Source organism: Lates calcarifer, linkage group LG1, assembly GCF_001640805.2.
Source record: "Lates calcarifer isolate ASB-BC8 linkage group LG1, TLL_Latcal_v3, whole genome shotgun sequence".
NCBI classification, from domain to species: domain Eukaryota; kingdom Metazoa; phylum Chordata; class Actinopteri; family Centropomidae; genus Lates; species Lates calcarifer.
The window spans coordinates 13,846,093-13,871,919 of NC_066833.1; the positions used below are offsets into that span (position 1 = coordinate 13,846,093).

The 25,827-nt window shown below is 39.8% G+C and overlaps 2 protein-coding genes across 2 annotated transcripts in view; one reads left to right on the plus strand and one right to left on the minus strand.

The window, feature by feature from the left end:
* Nucleotides 1-19,871, plus strand: part of map2 (microtubule-associated protein 2) — an 81,325-nt gene extending 61,454 nt beyond the window's left edge. The window contains 12 exon segments of the mRNA XM_051070518.1: nucleotides 43-92; nucleotides 94-120; nucleotides 163-286; nucleotides 549-686; nucleotides 2,162-2,223; nucleotides 3,817-3,958; nucleotides 4,408-4,464; nucleotides 4,770-5,077; nucleotides 9,400-9,492; nucleotides 14,894-14,975; nucleotides 16,422-16,534; nucleotides 17,205-19,871. Coding sequence (XP_050926475.1) covers nucleotides 43-92; nucleotides 94-120; nucleotides 163-286; nucleotides 549-686; nucleotides 2,162-2,223; nucleotides 3,817-3,958; nucleotides 4,408-4,464; nucleotides 4,770-5,077; nucleotides 9,400-9,492; nucleotides 14,894-14,975; nucleotides 16,422-16,534; nucleotides 17,205-17,426 — 1,418 coding nt within the window. The 3' untranslated portion in view covers nucleotides 17,427-19,871.
* On the minus strand, nucleotides 19,520-25,226 carry myl1 (myosin, light chain 1, alkali; skeletal, fast). The gene is made up of 6 exons (XM_018690459.2): nucleotides 25,008-25,226; nucleotides 24,113-24,140; nucleotides 22,135-22,278; nucleotides 20,783-20,956; nucleotides 20,574-20,651; nucleotides 19,520-20,092 (listed from the first exon to the last, which is right to left on the minus strand). The coding sequence occupies exons 1-6, from the start codon at nucleotides 25,128-25,130 to the stop codon at nucleotides 20,064-20,066; spliced, it is 576 nt and encodes a 191-aa protein (XP_018545975.1). The 5' UTR covers nucleotides 25,131-25,226; the 3' UTR covers nucleotides 19,520-20,063.
* Between the last annotated feature and the right edge of the window lie 601 nt (nucleotides 25,227-25,827).

Genomic DNA, 25,827 nt, shown 5'->3' on the forward strand with positions numbered 1-25,827 from the left:
TACTGTTTTATGCTTTTCATGTCCTGTTTTTCCATTCTGTAGATGATGATAAGAGTATGGTAACTGAGCAGATTGAGCCTTTGCCAAAGGTAACCCAGTCCAGTCAAAAAGCCTGGTGTAGTCCCAAACAAGCAGACACAACAGAAGAAGCCAGAGAAACAGGAAAAGCCAGTCAAACCAAAGGCCAGGGGAGGGCGGGCTAGAGGTCGAATCTCCACGCCAGAGCGCAAACCTGTCCGCAAAGAACCTGTCTACATCCCCAGAGAGGAAGTGAAGAAGAAAAAAGGTTCTTGTTATTTTGTTTTTCCTTTTGAATTCTTGTGGTTTATGTGCCACTTATTCAACAGTTTGTGTCAGAAAATTTACAGTCTTAGTAGCTCACTAACACAGAGATTTGAGTCAGCTGGTTTTTTTTTAGTATTGATTAGCATGCAACATATACAACTTTCAAAGGGGATCAGGGTTTTTTTATACAGCAGCACTGTACCACTACATATTGTTGTATCTCCCTGCTTTTGTCAATGTCCCTGTTTCCTCTGATAATGTAGCTGTGATAAGGAAGACTGAGCTTACCAAAAAAATGGAGGCTCAAACTCAATCCCCATCCAAGAGGATCATGATAAAACCAGCAGTGCGTGAGACCCGCCCCACCCAGCACCACTCCTGCCCCAGGAGGAGACCCACAGGTGACACATTGCCTTGGTCTGTCACACAACTGGTGCTCTCTGCAGGAGAGTCACCAAAAGACAAGTTCTCACCACATTTTACCTCCACTGTCAGCTTCCACTTGGTTTTAGCATCCATTTCATTTTATTTGTTGCAGTGGTTTGTTTTTGTCATGGGTTTCTTTGTATTTGAACACAATAAAAATTGACTGCCATACTTGTTTCATTTGTCCTTTTTTTGTTTTGTTGTTTGTGTTGGATTTTGCACAGTATTCTCTCTCTCACTTTTTCTGTTCCTTGAACAGTAACTTAACACCAAGCTGAAAAGCAGTGTTTTACTGATGTCCTCTGCTTGAACGTCTGTTTATTTGTGCGCTCAGATGCGTCTGTCGTGTATCTGTAACTACACCTAACAGAGATTTTAGGGTACACTTATACATCACTACAGTAAGATAAAAAAAAAGCAAGCCCTGTGTCCGAAATCCCCCTTTTGCCCCCGAATGCCTGCTAATATTCACCATATTCTGTCATCACTTTCAGCAGTAGCACTTAGCAGTCATTTTCTCATCTATAAAATGTGGATGTGTGTTTCTTGTTCCAATGTGGAATTTCTGACAGCAACATATAGTGGCTACTATATGTAGCCACTATATGAATTCTGCACATTCAGAATTCTGACCTTCAAATAAAATGGCAGACAGTAAATGTGGTGCACTATGTAGTAAATGAGGACACAGCTAAGAATTTTCAGCTAGTGTTAAATTACTCTTTGAATGTATCTTTATTTGTTGTTACCATTTCCAGCAAACTGTTATGCTGCTTTTTATATGTTTATGTGCTCAAGTTATTGGTTGTCTGCAGATTTATCACATTAATTTGCCACTGCTTGGTCTTAAAGGTCTGTAAAACCTCTCTGACCTCTCTGGTCTTTTTAAAAATTACATATGCACTCCACAACAAGCTTATATCAACCTATGGATGCCAGGCAACTAGTAATCCATGGTTTTGTTCTATGGACCTGATGGGCTTCTATAAAGACTCTGTAATGCTGCACTGTCGCAGAGGTGGTTTGCACTTTCCCTGACAGACTGTATTCTGTGTCATTGATGATGAAAGCTCAGTATACTGCTGCATTGCCCCAATTAGATTATTTTCCAGGGTTGACTTACATAATACAATATCCCCCATTCTGTGTGACATCTTGCCAAGTCTTTGCAGAACAGAGCTCTCAAGGGGGCAACAACCCAACTCCCACAGAACATTTGATTTGTCATATAGCATACAATGCCAAATGTTGTATTACAAAGTTGGATGTCTGTATTTTTATATTTCTGTTCTCATGTGAACCAGATATCTTCACAAGGATAAAAATATTATGATAATCTGGGGGACATTTTGAAGGCACTTCTCCTCCCAAAGTTAACACATGTATTCTGTCCCAGTATTTTGATTTCCCTGAAATTCTCCGTCTCTCTCTCTCTCTCTCTGTCCCTCAGAGGCCCTACCAGACGGCCGTCAGCCTCTCAGTGTTGCAAGACAGTCTCGTGACAGAGCATCGGTAAGTATAATCCACCAGCCCAGCAATGGCACAACCCTGGCACCTGAACTGCTCAGAGAGAAAACGTTTTGAAGCTTTACTGGCAAAGAGCCTCAATCACCAGTTGGAGGTTTCAGTAGAGCCACTAAATAAAATCAATCAGGACAATGACACTGAAGATAGAACCTCAACTACTAACCGCTCGGTCACAGGAAAACTGTACTTGCCAACAATGATCTCTTTCCTATGTAATCATTTTTGGTGTGACAGATTTTAAACCATTACTTGCTACCAGTATGAAACCTAATATGCAAGTCGCCTTGTGCATCATACACTGAGACAACGCACGCCACATTAATTAGACAGAATAATTATCTCTAGAATTAAGATTCATTAAAAAAGCTGTTAAACATTTTCCTCTTGTGACTTCCCCAGTCATCTATTCAGATGAACACATTCCATGCAGTTGAAGCGAACGCTGTCTCCCTTCTTTCTGAGTTGTAATCACTGCATGAAAAACAGTGTAATGCATTTCTATATTAATACCACTTCTCCTTCGTATTAACGAGACAAATATTTATGTTGGTTGTTTTTGCTTTTTGTAAAATGTTTGCTTTTGCCTTTTAATGGGTTTTTGCACAAGTAGATAAGACAGATCCATTTAGAGTTTTTTTTTTTTTTTTTTTTTACTGAGTGGGTGTTGAATCACCCTGTGACATTTCTCCAGCGGCTGTGGTCGTGACTCCATTTTTACTCCTCCACCATGGTAATGACAGTTATTGTGTCTAAAATAACACAGTCTCTGCATTTCTTAAATGTCATGTCATTAGAGCATACTGTAAGTGTATTCTGTCACTTTGAGCCCACATTATATTTCACTTTTGATTTCCACACTCTATTTACAGCTTTCAGATATGTCCGTTACTGTTGTCTGCAGTGTGACTTGAGATCTTGCATGAGCATAGTGAACACTATTTTAGAGGTTCTTTGTGTTTTGTTTGGCATTTTCAATGGATGAACTTTTTTAAAATGATTATTTCTTACTGACATGTTCACAATGATTGCATGAATGGCTTGGTTTTGTTGGGCTATGATTAAATGCTATACACACAAGATCTGATGTTAATATTTCATTCCTCATCCAACAAAGGATACATCAGATCTTTTGCACTGGTAATGCATGTTAAAACACTGTTATTTTCACCACTCTTTTGTCACCCTGTGTCCTGTATTTTGGTGCCGTGCTACTCACCCACTGGGCCCCATCGTTGTACCATCTCAGTGCCATGCCCATCGTTTGCCACTAACAAAGATCCCCACCTCTATATCCAGAGTGACTGCCTCATTAGATAGACCTCGCCCATCCTCAGCAGAGCCTCAAGGCTCCACAGTATTACAGAGACTCGTAGCCAAGGTAGGTGGATGGCAGAGCAGCACTGTAGCTGCAGCAGTTCTGGAAAGAACATAAAGACATAAACATGATTTGTTATGAAAATTGCTTTCATTTTATAATATTGCACATGTAAACCTTCTAATAGAAATAAATCACAGCCACACTGGCCTAAGGATATCTTTGTCTCTTGTGTGTGTGTGTTTGTGTGTGCACACCAACAGGATGGTGGATCACGGAGCCCAGACAAGAGGTCCTCCCTGCCAAGGCATGCCTCCATTCTTAGTCGCCGTGGGTACCATGACCATGAGGATAGTTCCACCTCCATCACCAGCTCTGGCTCCACAGCTCCCCGCAGACCCACATGTAGGCTGCAGCTCCTCTAATCAACTCACTTTACAAAAGTATCAGCTCTCTGAAAAGTTAAAGACACACTCCTGCGGTTTTATGTTCACTACATATTGCTGTCATGAAAAACAAAAGCCTCAATATTTTACCAAAGATAGATTTCTGATTATATTACAACTCCTAACTTTAGTGTGCTAATGACAAATGTGCAACACTGCTGAAATTCTGCTCCCCTTGTTTTATCCTTGTTAAGACTAAACCAATATGTACTTTATCTTGTCTCTTGCTGTATTTTGTTTCACTCATTCTATACAAATCAGATAAGCTTCTGCTTTTTACCATTTGCATGACACTATGTCTCACAGTTTTTGATGTGTTATTAAAACATAACTTGCTTTAATATAGATCCAGGTGAATGCATGTTCTCGTGGCTAAATCTTAAACCTTTCCTCTTTTGCCTTCTTTAGCTTTTCGCACTGAGATGAGGGCAGAGCATAGGACAGGACGAGCCCCTAGTATGACAGGTAGAAGAGATTTTCTATATCTCTATCATTGTTTCAGCTAAAAAATGCTGCAGAACTAGTTCAATGGATTGTATTAGGTCTACCTAATAAACTGGTAACTCAATGGAAGTGGGTAAAAGATTTTAATAGGATACCTGAAATAGTTTAAACTTCAGTTTAATACAAAACATCTGTATTTTGTATTTCTTATTACAAAACATATGTTTAATGTTGTATATTTATGAGAATTGCAGTGATAGGACTTAATGATATAGCACCTCTTTACCATCAGCTCGGATTTTAACCCTCATACTTCTTCCATCCAGTGACAGAATCAGTGCGCTCCCGTTCAGCTCGCAGTGGCCACTCCACCCCCCGCACCCCTGGCTCCACAGCCATCACCCCAGGGACCCCTCCTAGCTACTCATCATCTTCAAGGACCCCTGGAACACCTCGCTCCCTCAGCTTGATCTCCCAGGAGAGGAAGGTGGCCGTAGTCCGCACCCCACCCAAGTCGCCTGCAACCACACCCAAGCAGCTTCGCATCATCAACCAGCCACTGCCTGACTTCAAGAACATCAAGTCCAAGATCGGCTCCACGGAGAATATCAAGTACCAGCCCAAAGGAGGACAGGTGATGCTCTTCTCCCGCACTTCCCCCAAAACCTGTAGCTCCTGACTGTCTACTTGTTTATTTCTGTCACCTCTGCAATGTTGCGTTTTATTTAGACTGGTCTTCTTGTGTTTCTGTTTTTACCACTCGTCTCTGTTTTATGACTTTAGAGATAGATACTATCAGGAGAAATTTATTTTTGTTAGTACAGGTGACATGCAGATATAAAAAAAAACTGTCCTTGATCCATAAAGCAACAGCAAAGGGTTCAGGAGCAATAAAAAGAAATGGAAATGGCAACAACCACCAAGTATCTCTGTGTATTTAAAAAAAAAAAAAAAAATCAGTGATACCATCAGAATACACTAGGCCAGCAGTAACAGTCACAAATTGTACTCTAAAGTGTGTTTTTGTGTAACATCTGTTTTTTTCTTCTACTTTGATATGCTCCTCTCTCGTACCTGTGTCATAATCATTGTCTCTTTCAGTCTCTTAGCTACAGCTTTGTACTGTTAGTCCTTCAGTCATACCTCTGACCAGTGAGTGAGATCAGTGAGTTAAGAAACACCTTTTATATTAACTTTGAATGCATAAAATTCTAGTAAAACTTTGCTCAGACCTTCAAAATCCCTCAAACTTTAAGGGAAGAACTAGCCTAGAACTTATTTAAAGCCATAATTTGTATATTAACATTGATTTTAATAATAATACTGATAACTAACACCCAGCTGTGCTGTTATTTGAAGTTTTTGGCCATTTTCAGTTCATCGTTTAATTTATTAGTTAGTATGGTTATCTTAGTGCAACTACAGGCAGTCGTTTGCAGAAAGTGAGGTCACACACACACGATTACATGCTTCCTGTGTGAAATGGCAAAGAACCAGAATAAAGATTTCAGTGAAGAGAGTTAAACACGTAGCTCAAATAACAAGAAAGAGGACAGTGAGCAGTAAACAAGCAGCTGTTGGTGTACAAATAGGCTTAGGCACTTTATAGCATATGACAATTCTTTTCCTGTGAATTTGATATAGACCCTGCCTGCCCTCCACTGGTCATCATGATCATTATACAAATAAAACCGAAATGTATGTCAGTTCAGATGGCTGTGTTGCCATCCATGGATCAATACTACTGTTCCTTAGGATAAGTGAAATCCAAAGTATAAATCAGTGCTCTAATAAGTTCAGATTTTTATGTCTGTCATTTCTTACCCCTAAACTTCCCAATTCTGGTGACCTGACTTTGACATCACATTGAGTGTTAAAACTGTAAGCCAGATTTGTCCCTTCAGCTTCTCCCCCTGGGCTCCGTGTAGACAGCACTTCAGCCCATAGAAATCTGCATTTCAAATCATGTTTTCTGTTGCAGCACAGAATCTGCATTAGCAGGGTGTTTGGGAGTGTATATCCTGCAGTTTGACAAATATCTTGTTCCAGCATGAGTCTGAAACACAAAGTCAGCTCTGCAACAGGAAGCATAGTAATGAAAACAGCAATGTGTCTGTAGCCATCAGCTCTTACAAGCCTCAGCTGATGACCTGATTAGGAGTCTAAGCGTTTGGCTGACATCTTTATGACTTGCCAGGTCTCTGCACTGCTCTGTGCAGTCAGCTACAAAATAGGGTGGGGATCATGCTCCAAACGCCTTCTTGTCATTTGCGGGAAAAATGGCCTGAGTGGAGTGTCTGTGCATGTTTGCATGTGCGTTTGTGTGTGCAAGCATGCATGCTGGGTCATAATCAGCGACAATGCTAAAGCTGGCAATGCTGCTCCTTTCATGCAAATCTCTTTTGGAGCAGAGCTGTGTACAGGGTAAGACAGATGACAACTTGCATCAGGAATCTTACAAATTTTTATTCTAGTTTATTTTGGGTGTGTTTTTTTCTTGTAGAGGATCATGCAGCTAAAGGTCACCTTATACTGGAAGTATTTCTGAGAGATTGCTTTGACAGCATAGGTACTCAAATATTCCCCACTAAGTATTACACTGGAGGGGATTTTACTTGTAGTCTTGTGGCTGTGGAAGTGGAGGGCCAGTGGTTGAGGTGGTATTGTGGACCATTGCTTGTCTACTTATATTTGGCTGTGGACATCTTACACTTATCAGCATATGTTACCTGTGACACAGGGTGTCCTGTAAGAGGGTGAGCTCTTCATTGGATACACTCATCAATATATTAAATTATTTCTTACATGATAACCTGTGCTGAAAACCTTTTTGTAAATGGTGTGATAACATGTTGATTCAAAAATATTTGTTATATATTTTTATATTTTTTTATATTTTTATTTTTATATTTTATATATATAATTATTTTTTTCCTTATGCAGTTCAACCAAGAAAGAATTCAGTTAACAAAAATGACAGGGTTTTACACTGTTGCCATCTGATCAGGTGCAGGTGGCAGGGTGCTAATCCTTAAACATCTTTCTTTCTCTTCCTCCATAGCTGCATTTTTTGAAAGTGGTACTCAGTTTGAAACAAGGACACAACAGCCACTTATAAGACTTTGAGTTCAGGCTGATGCAGTTTGAACATTTTGAGTATTAAGAGGCTGGTTTAGTCACAGTCCAATTCTCAGCTCTCTTGTCTTATTGTGTCCCCTGTGACTGAAAAATTTCTGAATCACATATCACATACTCCTATTCCACAGTGGAAACCAAGAAATTCAGTCATGTTTTTAGCTCAGTTCCCATTAGCTTTGCAGTATTCCGGTGGGTTGTGAACATCCCTTATTAGGAATGATAAAATCCTCTCAATACACAGTAGACAAGGAATATTTTAGTCACACATAAGTAACAGCAACCATTTTCATCTGATAGTAATATACTTTGCTCCTGACCTTTGGTAGTCCCAAGCAGGACCAAATAGTTCCTATTTCCAACCAGTTCCTGTAGTGAGCCTCCCCTAGGCACTGACCTGTCCAACGATTGTCTTCATAGAAGCACAAGGACCAAAATATGTCAACAGAGGCCAAACACAGGGCCTCTTGGATCTGGAAGTCAGTGCTGCGCCTCATCTCCATTACTCTGTGTCTGTCAGCGGCACATGGTGTAACCTGGACCCGAGACCTGCTGGTATACCTGCGCACTGTCAGTTAAAGCACCATGTGTTTTTATAGAGCCTGGATAAAAGTGTGCCACTGAAAGAATAAAGAACAATAATGATGATAAATAATGAGAAATTTGAAAGATATTCTTGGTTAAGTTTGCATTTTAATGAGACATTAAACCAAAGTAAAAATAATAATAATAACATTATTTAATTTAGCAAATAATAATTCACTTTCTCTTTACATGATGAATTGATATTTAAATTTTAAACACAGCAAAAGCTGTTATGTTTAAGCAGGAGTCACGTGAGGGGTCAAGCCAATCAAAGATCCTGCTCTGGTTAAACTTGATTACATTTATAGGTGCTTACCTATTATCACATCTAACCCCTAACCCTAACCTTAAGAGGTCCATGTTTAAATTAAATGGAAACAAATAAACTGTCAAATGAAATGTGACAGGTCGATACATAAGTAAATGGACTGACAAAATGTATTTTTGCTATTCTATTTTTTGTTTGTTTTACTTTCTTTTTATGAATGTATGATTGCGTTAGAGATTAATTAGCCTACCTTAAAATAGTTTTTATAATGATAAACTCCATATTTATTTCAGTGGCACACTCCAGGATCCATAGTTTTCATCAAGTAGTTTTCAGCAATTAAAGGAATACACCAAGTTTCTGCAATGTTTATCAACTTAAACTTGATGGGAATGTAATAATAATTGATGTGTAAGTGGCTGTTTACTCCAGTGGATGAGAAAATGAGAACTTGTAGAGGCTCCACAGCTAAACACTGCTGTAATTAGCCTCAAATTAATATAACAATGTCCAAGAGAGGTTGTTGAAAATAGGCACACGTAAAGTAAATTAATTTTCTATTCTCTCTAAGGGCTAATGGATTTTGAGAAACTTACAGGAACAAAATAAATAAAAAGACAAATGTTGGTATCTTTTGATATAGTACAAGTGATTTATTGTATGCTGCAGTTTTATCACAGAGAATTGGAGCAAATAATTAATTGGACTGATAGATGATTGACGGGACAACTTTTCAAAAACTTGGTGTGCTTGTTTAACACCTTTAACAACAATGTCACATTAACAGACAGTGCTAATGATTAAGATCTCCCATGCACAGCAAAGACAATGTAATGTATATAAATTACCCATTTTTCAATACGTTGTTCATCACTATCCACTAGTGTCTCCTCCTTGTAGTGTTAGGCCAAGTGTTCATTTCCATTCACCATATAAGAAGTCAATACCATCTGTGTATTTTTTCATAGATTCATATTTTAAACAAGAGGGTGGACTTCAGTCACGTACTGTCAAAATGCAGCTCCAAGGATAATCTGAAGCACTCTCCCCGTGGAGGCAATGTATGTACCCATCCATCTTTATCCTCCTTGACCGAGAAGAGGGGCGATGGCTGTATTTAATTCTAGTTAGTCAGTCTGTCCAGAGAATTCCCCCTGTATAGTTTGATAAAAGTCCTGTTAAGTGACATTGTGACAAGCTGATTCTTGTGCTGTGCAAGGCTGGATTTATGGCTATGCTAGTGGTCTAGTATTGTAGTACTGTAGTTTCTTTTTTCATTTCAAACCCTACTTTCTCACTTCAGATTGATTCTTTTGCTTGAAACTTAGATATAATTCATTGTCTCCATTTTCACCCTCAGTTTGTGGGTCACAAAGGTCACTTAGCCATTACCTTTTATATCATATTTTACTCACATGCAGTATAGCAACTGGTATGTCAGTCTCTGATTTTAGCCACCCTCTTGCTGTGAGAGCAGTACCATAAACCCCAGAATAACTCAGCTGTCTGGCACCAAGGTGGCCTCGTGGTTAGAGAGAGCCAGATGACCAAAGCCATATGTTGGCAAATGTCTGCTGAGCTCAAATGTACTTGAGACAACTTTAAGTCCAACCAGTTCCATCTGACTTCTCAGTAGAAGGTGCTAAGTAAGAAGGAAATTTTCCTTACAGAAATCCCTGTTATCATCCAGTTTTGGTTAGTTTCTCATTTAAACTTTAATACTGTGCATTTTGAGTCTGGTATCTGTGCCTGGTAGTTATTTTGTATATGCTTGTTACATCTGATGTAGATTGTCCCACAGCCAAGTAGTGGGTCTACCATTGAGTTAAATGTATTCTGTCTGACTTTTGATTCCAGTGGTGTTGGTTTGTTCAGTGTTGATTCTAGCCCAGATGAAAAGTGATAACAGTAAATTTAGAGACAAAGCTCCCTCATTTTGCCTCCTCTCCAGCAAGGGAACAAAAACCTTTCTCTTATTATGAAGTGTGGCTTTGCCAAAAAAAAAAAACGCTGTCATTGGATGTTTAAATTTGATTATATAAAATATATAAGTATGTAAATGTGTGAATCGTCTGCTGCAATTGTCTGTTCAACAGGTTGTAATCAACTTAAAGAAAGACCTATAGCATAGAATTATATTATATTAATTATGAAACAATGATAAAACATCAGTCCTAATTAATTGTTGTAAAGAAGTGAGAAGTGTTTCCTTAGAGAATGAAAGAATGGTTAGGCACTGTTTATATTTCTAATGCATTACTACATTTGGAGGAATTTTTCATGGTAATATTGTTTTATTCAGTTGATTTCATGCTTTTGTTCTCTTACTAAGGACCAGAAAGACATTTTCTGCACATCAGATATTTCATAGATGTAAGGGAAAGCAATGGCAGAAAAGACTGTGCTAATTGGGAACTGGACGCACACTTAGTTCATGACCAGCAAGGTCCTGTTAGCTAATTTGTTTTATTCCAGTTTCCTTGCTTCTTTACTGCCACTGGTGTCATTGATCCTTAAAGATTTTTCGCATTATTACAGTAGTCTGAACACCGAGTAAATTATTTGTGTATCTCTATACTGGGTCTAACAGTAATTCAAAGCGTTGTTTTAGTCTGATCAAGTTATGTTGAAGAAAATACAGTAGAGTAGTTCAGGACACCACATCGTCTCTCCTCTACTCTCCTCTCCTCTCCTTGTGTGCAAAACGCTTGGGATATGTATGTACTGTGTGTCTTTTTTCTCTGTAGTTCAGTGTAGTTTCCATCGCTTTTACTGTACTGCTGAGGAAAATGTATTAACTGTTAGTGTTTATGTACCAACTCTGCTGTGTCTGCATCTCACTCCTGCTTTCTCTCCTTGCAGCTACAGAGAGCTGTTCACCATATCTGCGCTGTCATATATTTTTATCATCCCCGCACCCTAACAGTGTCAAGTTTAAACTGCTTTTAATTTGCATTTGCGTGTATTTTGAGTCTGAACAGAGGAAATACAAAACTATAAAGGAGATTTTGACACCTTATTCAGGTATCTTCTCAAGGAGTTCTTGAGGCACCCTGTGAAGTCAAGATTTCTTGAATATTTTATATTTGTTTATGGACTCAAAATCTATGTAAAAACAAAATAATTGCAGCAATATCTTGAAACTTAATGCACCAAAGCCTTTTACTACCTACAAATCCTCATGGGGCTAAAAGGCACACTAATTAGCCTTGGCTTCAGTTAGACAGCTTAGCGCCTTTTTGTTTTTGTTTTTTTTGTTTTGTTTTTTTTGCAGGGGATTCATGCTGATTCCTAGAGGTGGGCACAAAGTAAAGAGGATCCGCTGTGGAGTCACCAGATGTAGCACATTTTCGTACATAAATGGGGAATCACACAGGGTCAAAGCTCATGCTGTGAGACGTGTAGTGAGATGAATCTGTCTCACCTTATAGCTTATTGTTTGTGTCCATTGAATGATCTAGGGGAAGCAACAAAGAAACCACTGTGTCAGTTATAAGTGCCTGCTCTACCTCCAAACAAAGTCAGATGTGTAGGACAGAATATTTGAACAGTGGAAGGATACAAAGTGTTTTAAGAGATGTTTAAAATGAAGTACCATGCCAGAGAGCCCAAGCCTTTTCCCACCTTATTCCTGACCTCCGCCCCTGCAGGTTCTCATCCCCAGTGTTAAGCTGGACTATAGCCATGTTCAGTCTAGGTGTGGGTCCTTGGACAGGAGGGGCTACTCAGCAGGAGGTGGAAACGTGAGTCTTGTGCCACAAGTCCATTGTCTCAGTGTTCATGTCAGTGTTACTTCTGTGTTTTGTCAGTGTTGCTTTTTCCTTTTCCACCTGGCTTTACAATTTCACAGTTTTTGAAGTCACTCATTCATTAAGGCAGCAGTGCTCTTTACCTGTTTGCTCTTCATTAACGCACTGTTCTCCAGTAGTGCTTTGAGTCCCGTGAGGATTTTTGATACAAAAGGCTGCATATGTTCGTGTTCTGCACGTAACCCTTTTTGTACAGGTGCAAATCCATTTTGAACTAAAAGCAGTTTTGACATCTTTTTTGAATGCTGGTAAATTTTTATGCATAGAAATCTAAATGGATACAAAAAAAATATTCCAGTTATTGCTAGCAAGACTCAAGCATCTGTCATCATCAACAGGTAGCACGCTGCATGAAGCACTTCCCTCTTAGCTGATTAACTCCAATTATAACCATTTGAAGGCAGCAGGTACAGTATGTGCTCCATCTGCAGAGTCTAATTTGTGTGATGCACATTATCAAGCAAGATTAATAATAATGAGCCAATTAAAACTTCTCTCTTGACTTTATATCATTGCTTCAGAACTTCTTTTTACTTGGATCTGACAAATCCAGGGAACTGAAAAAACTTTCATTTAGATTTTAGCAATTAAGATACTTGCTTACTCCATGAAGAAAGATAAAATAAACCTCAGCTATTTGGTTACTTTTTTGTTACCTGTAGTAATGTTAATATTTAAGGATAATCATAAAACAAAAGGATAACCATCAACAACAAAAAATTGCTCAGATTCTAAACATACAAGATAAACATCTCATGTCAATCCACAGCGAGTGACAAATGGCATATTGTCACTTTAAATCACAGCTGCACAACTGACAGGTCTTGCAGCTTTTTATAGTGCGCACCTGACAGAGTTGAGGGCACTGGTTAAAATGGGTGAGTAACAAGGGGAGCTCAAGGCCACGGAGAAGGTGGCTGAGTTGTTGAATGGACCCCACCACCTTTGGAAATAGAATAGCACAGTCCTGTTTGCATTCAGACAGTACCATGACAATGGTGAGGGGAACAGTCCGAATGGTGCAAGAAAAGGCTGTAGTATTTGGCCCAATTAAAATTCATAATTTAGTTGTGCAATAAGTAAAGTGAGGATGCCAAAGATGATGCCATGAACAAGTCAACTTAAAAAACATAAATCAAATCAATATTTGCTGTGACCACCCTTTGCCTTTAAAACAGCACCAGTTGTCCTAGTTTTTTTCGAGGTAACTGGCAGGTAGGTTCTTCCAAGCATCTTGAATAACGATAATTTTTTTTTTTTTTTTTTTTTACTATAATTTCATGAGAAAAACTTGACTTGTTGTATATATTTATTTTATTTATCTGGGTCAAGACTGCTACATACTTGACTTGTCTTCTGTATCTTTTGAATCACTCAAAATGACAGAGGTTGGATATAATGTTACACCACTAATGGGTATTGTCGATGTACTACTTCTTATTTATTATTATTTAAGTGTAGTTGAAGCAAATCTTAATATTTTAAGTTGTTGTTGTTATGTATGTGCATATACGTACATACTCCTGTTTGAAATGTTCCCTTCCTGCCAACCTGTAATACTTAAACTAATACTTGATAGATCATCAAATGTAATGTCTTCTCCATGGAAACAATTTCCAACACAGTAAAGATTTCATAAAGATGTCAAAGTTGAAGATGCGAGCCACACTGCAGCCTGATGTTTACCCTCGGTGACCCAAACCACATCTCATCCCTCACGCTGTGTAACTTTGCTGGTGTTTTGCATGTGTAAGGGAGTCCTGGTAGATGACTAGGCTAAGGCACATAATGTACTTTGTGCACATGGTGTTGTGGTTTATGTGGCTGTGATGTGCGTTATTCATCATCGTCTCACTTTCCCTGTTGTTTTTATCCTCTCAGGTTATTTAAGAGAGGAGAAAATAAAGAACACCAAATCATTGGTTACAAAAGACATATCAGCTAAATCAGTGACTTGGCAAAGTGATTGCTGACCATAGGCGTGACCCAGTGATTCATCTCAGGATGTGGTGTATCTCCTCTTGTTCACTGTGCCGTGTCTAAAGCTTTATAGCGCTGCTCTGTTTTCTGTCTCATCGGTTCACTCCTTATATATCTCTCTGTGGTTTTCTCTTCAGATCCCCAGGGTGTGTCACATAACTGCATATCCCTATCTCCACCTGTGGCCACTTTCAACTGTGCAGTCTTTTCTAACTGCCTCACGCTGAATTCTCACTTTTGTGGTGTACAGTATATTTGATGTATATTTGAAGTCTTCTGAATGTGCCAAAATATTTCAAGCAACACCAGCATTGCAGCATTCATATACCTTGTGTTCAGTCTTGGTTCAGTTGGTTTAACAGACACCAGCAGTTCTTCGCACAGCAGAACACAGGGACTGTTATGTAATAGTCACTGGTATTCTGCTCTTGCGCTGTCTTGCTTGTGTTTTCTAATAATTACATGCAATTAGATATCACTGTGTCGGAATGTAGAAAACTGCAGCCTTTCATTCTCAGTTGATACCCAATCATTTTCTAAAGTTTAGTGTACATGTGATGCGCTGTATTCTTCTCTTTGATTTAGAGAGGGAAAATAGAAGTCACTGCCTTTCGTAGCCTCTTTGTCAAGTGTGAGCTCTGACCTTGTCTTTTCCTGACTTTGCTTCTTCCAGGTGCAGATACAGAATAAGAAGATTGACTTGAGCCATGTGACCTCCAAGTGTGGCTCTCTAGACAACATCCATCATCGGCCAGGTAATCTTCAGCGTGCACTCAGAGAGGTAACACTGGGGGTGGAATAAAGGTTAGACAAGCATGCTTGTAACCAGAAGCTCACCCCTGCAGTCCTTGACAGTAATCTGTGAATTTATGTGAGGGATGTCCAGCTCTCTTTAGCTCGCCATGCCATGCCATACCATGCCATTTTAAAATGCTGTGACTGTTTGTTGACTGACAATGAAGTGTAGTCTAATGTAATCCAAATAATAAATGTCATTTGCTGCTTATATTCAACTCATGAACTAACACTCCAGTCAAATGAAGCTCCAGCACAGATCTGGATCATGGTGAACTGAAAAAGCACTGACAGTGAAAGATACAGTAAACTGCCTTTGGATTGACAGCTCGATGGATCTGTCCAAATGTGGCCGAATGTGGGAGGTGTTGCGGTTTCTGGCGGACTTGCCATGTTCTGAGTGTTTCTGCCCGGTGCGTGTGTGGATGTAGAGCAGGATGATGATGAACTGGATTCAGTCAAACCTGGAACCATTTTTTAAATTGTTTATTCAAATCACTGACAGAAAGAACCAAATTATCATGCACCGTGTCAATAACTTGTTCATTTCTCAGACATTCATCGGGCAAGGAAGGTCTGAGGACAGTGTACTCTCAGTCAGAGTCTATGATCAAATGCAATACTTTCTGAGGGTTAAGAACTTCAAATACCACCCACCTAAACATTGTTGTAAACCAAGCACACACCACAAAAACAGCTCTTGGGGTGCAGACACGGGACCTCTGGGAATGTCCTGTGGTGCCTTGCATTGGGACATTGGCAAGATCCTTTGGGTCCTCTGGGTTGCAAGGTGGTGGTCCCCATGGATCTGGCTTGTGTGCTTCGTCTACAACAATGTTTAGGTGGATGGTATATCTCAAAGTAACATCAAGATAAATCTCAGGACCCAAGGTTTCCCAGCTGAACATTGTATTGTAATGAAATGATCAATGTTATTCACTTCATCTTTACTTTTGGGTGCAGTAAAATTACTGTTGACCAGAAGCACTGCAGGGCAATTTACAGTGCTGAAAAGATATATGTATCCTACCAGCAGGGAAACTGAATGACAGTATGTGCATCTAAGACAGGTTTCCAGAGTTCTTGCTGTTTTGCTGTGAGGTGTGAAAACCCCCCTTTCCCCTCCCAGATGGCGTTGTGGTGACTGCTTCAGCTCCTGCAGCTCCATCTGCTGGCCCCTGTCTGCCCAAGTCTTTATTTTATAACCTTTATCTTTGAATGTTCACCTGACAGACACACTCTTTCAGCACAATAGTTCACATTCTTTGTCCCCATGAAGTCCAGACAACAGACAAGCAAACTTTCCAACATTAACTCTTCCCTTCACCTTTAGTCATTTGCTGCCACTGAGTCAACCTGAGTTGATATTTCTCTATAGATTTTACACTTCCTCTGCTTCTCCCCAGGGGGCGGTAACGTGCGTATAGAGAGTGTGAAGTTGGACTTCAAAGACAAAGCCCAAGCCAAGGTGGGTTCCCTGGATAATGCTCACCACATTCCTGGTGGAGGCCGCATAACGGTGAGTGTCAGCTCCATGCCCTCAATCCATGATTTAAAGGAAAACAACAAGTTTTTGAGACACTCTTACTAGTCTTACTAGTCAATGTAGGTTATACTCTATGGACAACACACACTTTTTTGAGTTTACATGTATAGTAAATAACATTTTCTCCACAACTCATGGTGTGCAGACTTTTCAGTTACCATAATTTGTGCAGTGAAAAGAATATATAGAGGAAAAATCACCCTACTCTTACCCTATTACATGAATATTTCTGTAAATAAGAATAGTAAGAACAGTCTGTAAATAAAAAAGTAACATAGCCATAGCCTTACTTAGAATAAAATGGGTAAAGTTACAATGAAAAAATGACTCAAATACACATGTAATATATATAAAATATGTTTCCAACAGGCCAATCTTTCAAAAACTTGTTGTATTCCTTTATATGCCTGTGAGAGGGTAGCAGTAAAGGTATGGTATACGTCACTATCAATAAATAGTTCTACATCCTAAATTGTTTTCATCAAGTATTTGAAAGTGAAACACCCCAGAGTTAAACATCATTTGCAGTTGTTCTAAAGCTGGACTCACAAAGAAACATAAAATCATTTTTATTTGACACTATATGAAAATGTATTTCTTCTTCCCCATCCACTTCTCCCATCACGCCACCTGCATTCAACAGATTGAGAGCCACAGGCTGACATTTCGCGACCATGCCAAGGCCCGAGTGGACCACGGAGCCGAGATTGTCATCCAGTCGCCAGGCCTGTCTGGCTCAGTGTCACCCCACCGCCACCGGGACAGCCACCTATCCTCCTCCGGCAGCCTCAACATGATGGAGTCGCCGCAATTAGCGACCCTGGCTGAGGATGTCACTGCGGCTCTGGCTAAGCAGGGTTTGTGAACACTGGATCTGTGGGCTCATCCTCTGCACCCCCAGACATCCTCAACCCGATCCTCTCAAACTTTTCTGGCCACTCCTGCCACCCTGAGGCCAACCTCTGCTAAATCACAGCCTCTGACCATCTCCACTTCAAGATCCATCTCTCGAATCTAAGTAGAGACTTGAATTAGGAGCTACTGTCCTTTGGTCCTCTTAATTTCCTTTCTATTTTAAACCCAAATATGTGTTATTTCTGATTCACTTTGTTGGCCTCTCTCTCTTTGAATGATGTTGCATAGAATAGTTTAGTCTGAGCACTGGTCCTAGATAAGATGTAAGGACCAGGTATTGGCTTGACTGGCCCCGGATCAGTGTTTTGAAGAAGCTACCACCTTTTTTCTACATTAAATAAGAAGTAATGTGGCCAGCACACCATGCAGCACGTGTTGTTCTTGCTCAGTAACCGTGCATGGACGCCAAATCCCCTAACAAACCAAGCATCCTTACTGCAAGTCATTCTTGTCATCCAATATATAATATATTTAACAAATATATATAAAAATATGTATAAAAATACAAGTTCTTTGCCATCTAAATCTCCTCAAAACATTTTAAAAGGAAGTGACAATATGGCTATAAAATATACCTGTAAAATTGCATTAATGCAAGAACTAGGTCTATGTTATGACAAGCATGTATTGATTCAAATATTAAAAGAGGCTATTTTGTAACTTAAAAAAGGATTTTAGTAAGTTATTTCCTCAATTATTGGATAAAGATTAAACAAGTTCATGTTTTGTAGTTATTAGTTGTTTACAGTGTAATGCTTGGTGACAGTGTCAGACAGCTGATTTGGTGTTGCTAAGGAATGCATTTCAGTCCTGTTGACGAGCATTACACACTTGTACCTGCTGAGTAGTTCAATATAGAAGCCTGTTTATACATCGGAACAATATTAAACACTGGAGTCCGTTCCACAAACCTCCATCCAAAAAAGACACAGCTAAAAGTGTGTTGTCTTTACAGCTACAGATAATCAGCTTTCATGAATGAACAGTATGGACATTTCTCTGCTAACAGACTGATGCTGCACTCATGGGGACTCTTCTGCCCTCTGAATCACAGAAGAAGATGCAACAGTTTGCAAGCTGAGATTTAGCAGAAGAGCAGCTACTCTGAAATCTGTCTGTGTGTGCGTGTGTGTGTGTGCATTTGGTGCCGATCCCCTGTTGTTTTACCACAGATGCTACTGTATCTGGATGTTTTGTTGCAATATGTGGGAGATGTTTTTTTCCATTTTTTTTTCTTTCTTTTTTTTTTGAAAAATCAATTTAAAAGACACTTGATGAAGAAAAACAAAACGAGAGGGAGCTCAGTAAGCTCCTGTTACATCTGTTAGGAAAAGGTGTTTAGGTGATCTAGTTTCTTTTTCAGACACCATCTGTGGTATATCTTGCCTCCTGCCTAATTACTGCCCTCAACTGCAACTGTTTGTTTGCTTCTGTGTTTTTTCTGCATTCCCCATCTCTGTGTGCCCCCCTCCTGCCTCCTGCTCCACCCTACAGCAACTGTAAATGTATTTAAAAGGTCAAGTAGATGTACGCAGTTTTTCTCTTGTTGAGATGACACTAATTACAATAATTAATGACAATAAAAAGGACAAAAAGTGATGCTGGAGTACTGTCTTTTTTTCAGATGAGAAGACAGTAAAAGTAGTAGTCTGACATTTTGGTGATTTTTTTTCTTTCTGAGCTTTTTTTTTTTAGTATTAGCTAAAAAAATTGATACCACTCTTATGTCTGTTAGGTACATATATAGTCAGAGCCAACAGCCTGTTAGCTCAGCTTAGTAGAAATAGTGGAAACAGTTAGCATTACTGTGTCCAGAGGTTACAATATCAACCCCCCTGCAACACTGAAGCACACTATTTCACATGTTATCTCATTTGTTTTAACCTGCACAAAACCAAGTGTAAAAATGACAAGTTGTGTGCTAAGCTAATTGACCGCCAGCCGTAGCTTCATATTTAATAGACAGACATGAGAATAGTATCAGTTCTAATCAATTAATTATACAGATGACTTGCATTCAATAAATAGTCAGAAATTCAGAAATAAAATGGGAATTTGTGAAAATTTTATTGTGAAATGGCTGAGGATACAATAAGTTAAGACTTGGGATGGGATGAGTGAGGCGTGGTTTCATTTTGATGGCCAGTCCCGGGCCAAACTAGTCACTTCACTGGCAGATAGAGAGCCAGACAGTAAAGTGAGAGGAGGGGATTGCTGTTATCCCACCTTCCCCTCCATCACTGTTCCACTGTGAGAAAACCAGTGACGATTTAAAAAAAAGAAAAAGAAAAAAACCCCGAATGAGACAGAAGGACTAGGGTGAAGATGAGGAAAGAGACATCTCGTCTGAAAAAAATCAGGACGGCTTCCCAAACACCAGAAGGAGGAGGAGGAGGAGAGAAAAAAAGCACCAGTTGGACATAAGAGAAAAAAAAAGTTTAGAACAAAACAAAAGGTTTCAGGAAATGACATCTCATAGTCCTTTGTTCCCCCTGCTTCCTCAGGTGGTACAGGAAACAGTGAGTGGATGTCGCGACACCATGGGGTCCGCACATATACGATTCTCACCACCACAGTGACAGGGTCCTTAAACAGACATGATGTGCTTGACAAAGGCTGTGGATGAAGACCAGGGTAGCACACAGAGAGGACAGAAGAGAGGGAAAATGAGTAAGTGAGATGAAAAATAAATAAGTAATAATAGAATAAGATTTGTTAGACTTAGTTCAGATCCAGACCTACAAATAATGAAAGCATCAAATCAGCATAGGTTGAAACATCCTGATTTCTAGTCCATAATCTGGGTAATTGCTTAAGCCTACACTTACTAAAATGCAACTAAGCAGTAGGTTTCTTTATGATGATATCATTGGAGTTATTTTTTAAAATTTTGTTCAACTCCACAGCCAATGAAACAGCGATTATTTTCAATGGCTTAGTAGTGCTTGGTTGGTGAACTGATGTGTGTATAAAATTGCTGGAATGCCCCTTTAAAATTGTATACAAATATGAATATACATTAATTATTTGATTAAATAATACAGAATAAAGTATGATTAACTTTTATATTATATTACTCATAATATTTGTGGCTTACCCTCGTAGTTGACACAGCCGTTCTCGTCCTCCTGTCCCGCCATGAGAGCATCAATCTCAGCCTCAGTCATCTTCTCTCCTGTAGGGGGAGGCAGAGGACAACTACTGTTAATAATGCACTGTGACACACACACACACACACACACACACACACACACATACATACATACATACACACAGAGAAACACACTGGGGCCTAGCCTGACTCACCCAGTGTTGACAGGACAATACGCAGCTCAGCACCCATCACTGTGCCGTTGCCCTCCTTGTCAAAGACACGCAGACCCTCAACGTAGTCCTCGAATCCTGCCTTGTTTGGGCTGTTGATGATGGTCTGGAGCATGGGCAGGAAAGCCTCAAACTCTACTCTCTTGTTGGCCATGTCTGCGTGAAGGGGGACAGAAATGACAGTCAGCTGCCTCCAGAGGTGAACGAACCACGCAGGTCTGAGACAACAGGCACCATGTGGACAAAATGCTTGTCAACACATTTCAACATTTATATTTTTCACCTCTTTACTACAGGTTCTGCTGCTCTTCAGGTTCATGATGGAGCATGGTGAGGCTTTGTGAAAAAATGCCATTTTTGGACGGATACATGTTTTATTTATTGCTTTATTTTTTTATTTATGATCTGCTCTGGTGTTTTGCAGAGTATAGTGTAACATGCAGTCAGTAGTGATTAAGCATCATGTTGCCATTTAGGTTAAAGGTTACAGAAATTTATGCCTGTATTGCCTGTCTGTGCAGACTAATCAGGGGCTCTATAAAGTAAAAAAACTTAAGGAAATAAACAGTATAAAGAGCAATGTTGCACTGACCTTTTAAGTTTCAAATCTGTTGTGTGTCTGACCACACTAACTATCCCAGCAGGATGTGGACAGGTGTGGGCTTCTACCCATGTGACCACACATAACTGCAATGTTGCTTTGCATAGTGCATAGTGCATAGAGCATAGTGCTGTGCTTCACTGCATAGTTACAATTTCAGCCACTAGCTGGCAGCACAAACAGTATTTCAGCCTGTTAGTGTTAATTCTAAATATACTGTTATTCAAAGGTGGAGATTTTGTCCCAGCTTCACTTGATCTGTTCCATGTGTTCTCTCAACAGCACATTTTTGATGAGCAGATGAAACCAGCTACTCTGATTGGAAATGACTGGTTCCAGCCACAAATGCAGTTACTAATAATCTAGCAATGGTCAAAATGCATAGGAGTTGCATTTGTGCCAAAAAATGAGAGGGAGCCACACACACTCTATGCACCACCTCAGACAAATCAGCTCTCTGTTCAATTGATCGTTTGTAACAAAGTTCCTTTTAAAGTGCTGTTAGAAATAACTGGGACTAAGACCAGAAGCAGCACTGTATCTTGTATGTCCAGTAATCTTGTAATATTTCAGTGCCAAGAGATTTAATATGTTGCAAAATGAATGAATACTTAGAAGAATTATTGAGCATCAAATTATCCAATGTAAATGTAATGAAGCATCCAAAACCTTTAGATCTATCTATCACTAATTTTGACCCAATTCAATGACAGTTACTAAACATCTCTCTCACCATCAGCAGAGGGGTTTCCCAGCAGCTTGTTCACCTCCTTGTTGGTGGGGTTCTGTCCCAGAGCGCGCATGATGTCAGCGATCTGGTTGTAAGCCACCTTGTTGTCACCCACCCTGTCAAACAGACCAAAGGCCTCCCTGTAGTCTGCAGAGCGGAGGAAAAGAGGATGTCATCGTCTTAATGAATACAACAGACATCTGTGTTTGTGTGTGTCTGAAGTGAGTTTATAATGACTAAAACCTTAATCTTGTATAGTATAATATTTATTATTATATTTATTATTATATTCCTTGACTGTTCAGCAGTGATAGTATGGTAATTCCTATAGAAACTGATATTTCCTGTAGAAACTTAAAATTACTCTACACAGCGTGCAGTTTTTAGTATCTTATTTTTGGTGTTATAAATCATATTCCAGAATTACAATAAAAATGGTCTTTTCTGTGTTTATTTTATTTCATTCATCACATTAAGTGTAACAATAGAACTAACAATGGTTCTATTTAGAAGTGAAGCAGTGTTTCACATTTAATTTCATGAACTACAGAATAATAATCTGTGGTGGTCAGTGGTTGAAAATGGACAGAGGTAGTATTTGTATATGTAGGTAATATCTCTTGCTGCAAAATAAATTTTGATTTAATATAATACTAGTCAGTGGTATGCATTTCACCAAGTGGTTGTGGTACGCCTGCCAGCAGGTGGAAGCAGCTCCCCTACAAACTGACAAGAGAAACTTATAACAAGGACAAGACATCTTTATAGGTTGTGGCTCCTGTCAACCTTCATACTATTTCTATCTCAGCTGTCCCCTTCTCTCTCTCTCTCCCTCTCTCTCTCTCAGTAGGGCTAGGGACTCTTTTAAAAGACTACCTTGGAATTGATAAACATAGCTGAGAATATGAGCCCCCCTCCTTTTAAAGGCAAGGCCCTCTGTGGGTGAGCTGAGTAAAAGTAGGGAATGCTGACTGCAGCGTAACAAGCAGCCGTCCAGACAACAGTCTGATGGTGTCCAATCCAGGGTTTATTAGGAACCAACAGCACACAGGTGTGTCCCTTTATCAAAACACTATCAATTTACTGTTCTTTGTTACTATTCTTCTGTAATACCTAAAATGAGCTGCTGACTTTATTTTGGCAGCTGTGTAAAAATTGTCCCCTCTTGGAACATGGTTTGAGCCTCATGTCAGCAGCAAGCTGCCAATAAACAATCTGCAAGTTGATATTAGGACTGGGATTGGCTCAATTTGTGACGCTTTGCCTCCAGTCACCAGTGAATTTAACTCATAAATGTAACCCTTCTCATCAGTGGTCTCCAGTCTTTAGTTATTATGTGATGCAATATGATTTCTTCCCCCATTTTTAAGATGAAACATGCCAGTCTATTGTGGTTATAATCATGTTCAGCCCAAAGCCCTGATACACTACAGACTAGAACTTGCAAAATATTGCCTTGATTTTCCACTGACAACCACCTGATATTCTTCCAGGTTTTTGTATTAGCCATGCAAATATTTGATGCAGTGTTCAACATTTTATTTGACTCAGCTGTGCTGCTGAAAACTGACTGACTTTTCTTTCTTTAATATTTTTTGCAATTTCTTTATGGCATTTTAAAAGTATACTTCAAATTTTCTGGATGTTTGAATGGGTTCAAAGCTTAATACAGCCAAAATTAGTTTTCATGAGCCATCTGGTATTCTCAAGGAATGTCAAAACACAAAAATGACAGAGGTGACCATCTGTCACGAACACTTTTAAGAACCATTACCAATTCTGCTGCAGTTTGTCATTGAGCTTATGTTTGTCTCTGAGACTAGGCCACGGTTCTATTCAGTGGTTTACTATCACACTTGACAGTTTCTGGCATAGTAATTGGCTTCTTTGGCTTGCCAGGACCGTGGGCCAAGAGATTCTCAAGAGAAAGATGAGTTGATGAGTGTCATGTTGTTGCAAAGGTAAAATCAGGTTTACTCACCCTCAATCTGATCTGCGCTGAATTCCACCTAGAAGCCAATACAGAGCAGCCATGTTAGTATTACATGTACAAATACAGGAGTTTTGACGTGCTATGTCATCAGCAATACAATCACTCATTGTAATCTAGATTAATCAATCAGGTCTAAACTAGGATTAAACTTGTCTCTTTGCCAAAATTAGCTTCACGTGGTGGCACCTGATCTCTAGAGGTCCATCTTTAGCTACATTAACATGTCCACATTTGGTGTCACCCTGCACTGCCATCACACATTAGTCACCACTCTGTTAGCCCAATCCAGAGAGCTGGGGGTGTGGTCTGAGCCACTGTGAGCTATCCATGGTTCTAGTCTATTCTGCTCAGTCCTCCGCACAACTCATACTGTGGTCCTTCAAACCTGCAGCTGCTCTCACTAACTGACTATTAACTGTGCATCCACTCACAGATGTGTATAGAAATGTGTCCAGCCACTGTTATTTTGTACTTTGTCAGTCATGTAGTAGGGAAGATAGATGTGCATTAAACAAAAAAGATCCTTAATTAAACAAGATTTTGACCTCCTCCTCCAACACCACCATCTTTTTTTCTTGGAAATGATGCATATACTTAGGCTGCATCTGTCCTGTACATAACTTGACTCCTATAGTCAAAGTAGTCTCAGCAGTGTTCTGTTAATCTCACATTGCCCTTCCTTCAAATGTATGAAAACAAAAAGAAAAAAAAGACACTGCTTTTGCCTGGGGATCTCTCCCATTTTGTAAACTATTGCAGTAGGTCTAGCTCTGTCATACTACTCTGAGTGTAGAAGTCATATCCCAACTCCTCCTGAGCGGCCATCATCCTATCTCCGTCCCTTCCCACAGCGGACCACATCATGCTCTCACAGTAACTGTACCTTGACGGCAGACAGGTCGACAGCGGGAGCTGCAGGAGCAGGGGCTGGCTCGGGTGCTGGCGCAGGTGCTGGTGCAGGTTCGGCCTTCTTGGCGGGAGCCTTAGGGTCCTTCTTGGGTGCCATTTTAGCAGATAGTAGAAACTACTTTGTCCCTGAAACACAGACAATTCCCGGTTCGGGTGACAACACAAGGAGTGTAGCACAGAATGGAGGGGACTCGGAGCAAGAAATCACCGTCTGGGCGTATATATATGAGGCTATTTTTCCTTTTGACCCCCGTCAACGCTGTCCCCGTGTAAGGATTGGATAGTTGATGGGAGGGGGTGTGTGTGTGTGTGTGTGTGGTGGGGGGTCCTCACTAAACATGGAATACAGGGCTGCGCGCCAGAAAGTGTTTATCCATGCGATATAGCTATAATCAAAAACGAAAACATTGGAAACAGTGTGAAAGGTTACCTGGGGCCATGCGATTTCCTCTGGACCCCTCAGTGAACAGCCCCACATTTACGCACACCGTTGCGCACCATAACGCACAGTCTGGATTCATTCATGTTTATTTGTGGGGGATTTAACGCTTTTACATTTGACGATGTTAAAAAAAATCTGTTTTACTGTTATATGTTTTTACTATATGACCTCGTGGATCACGTGAACACTAATGTGCAACTACAGTCTCAAGAAATATGACGATTAAAGCCTGAATGGAGCATTGAGGAGGGGGGGGGGGTGTTTCGCGAAGTGAATAATTTATTCAGTGTGGAGCTGTGTAATATCTTACACACCCTGGTAAACATCAGCCTCTATCAGGTAGAAATTAATG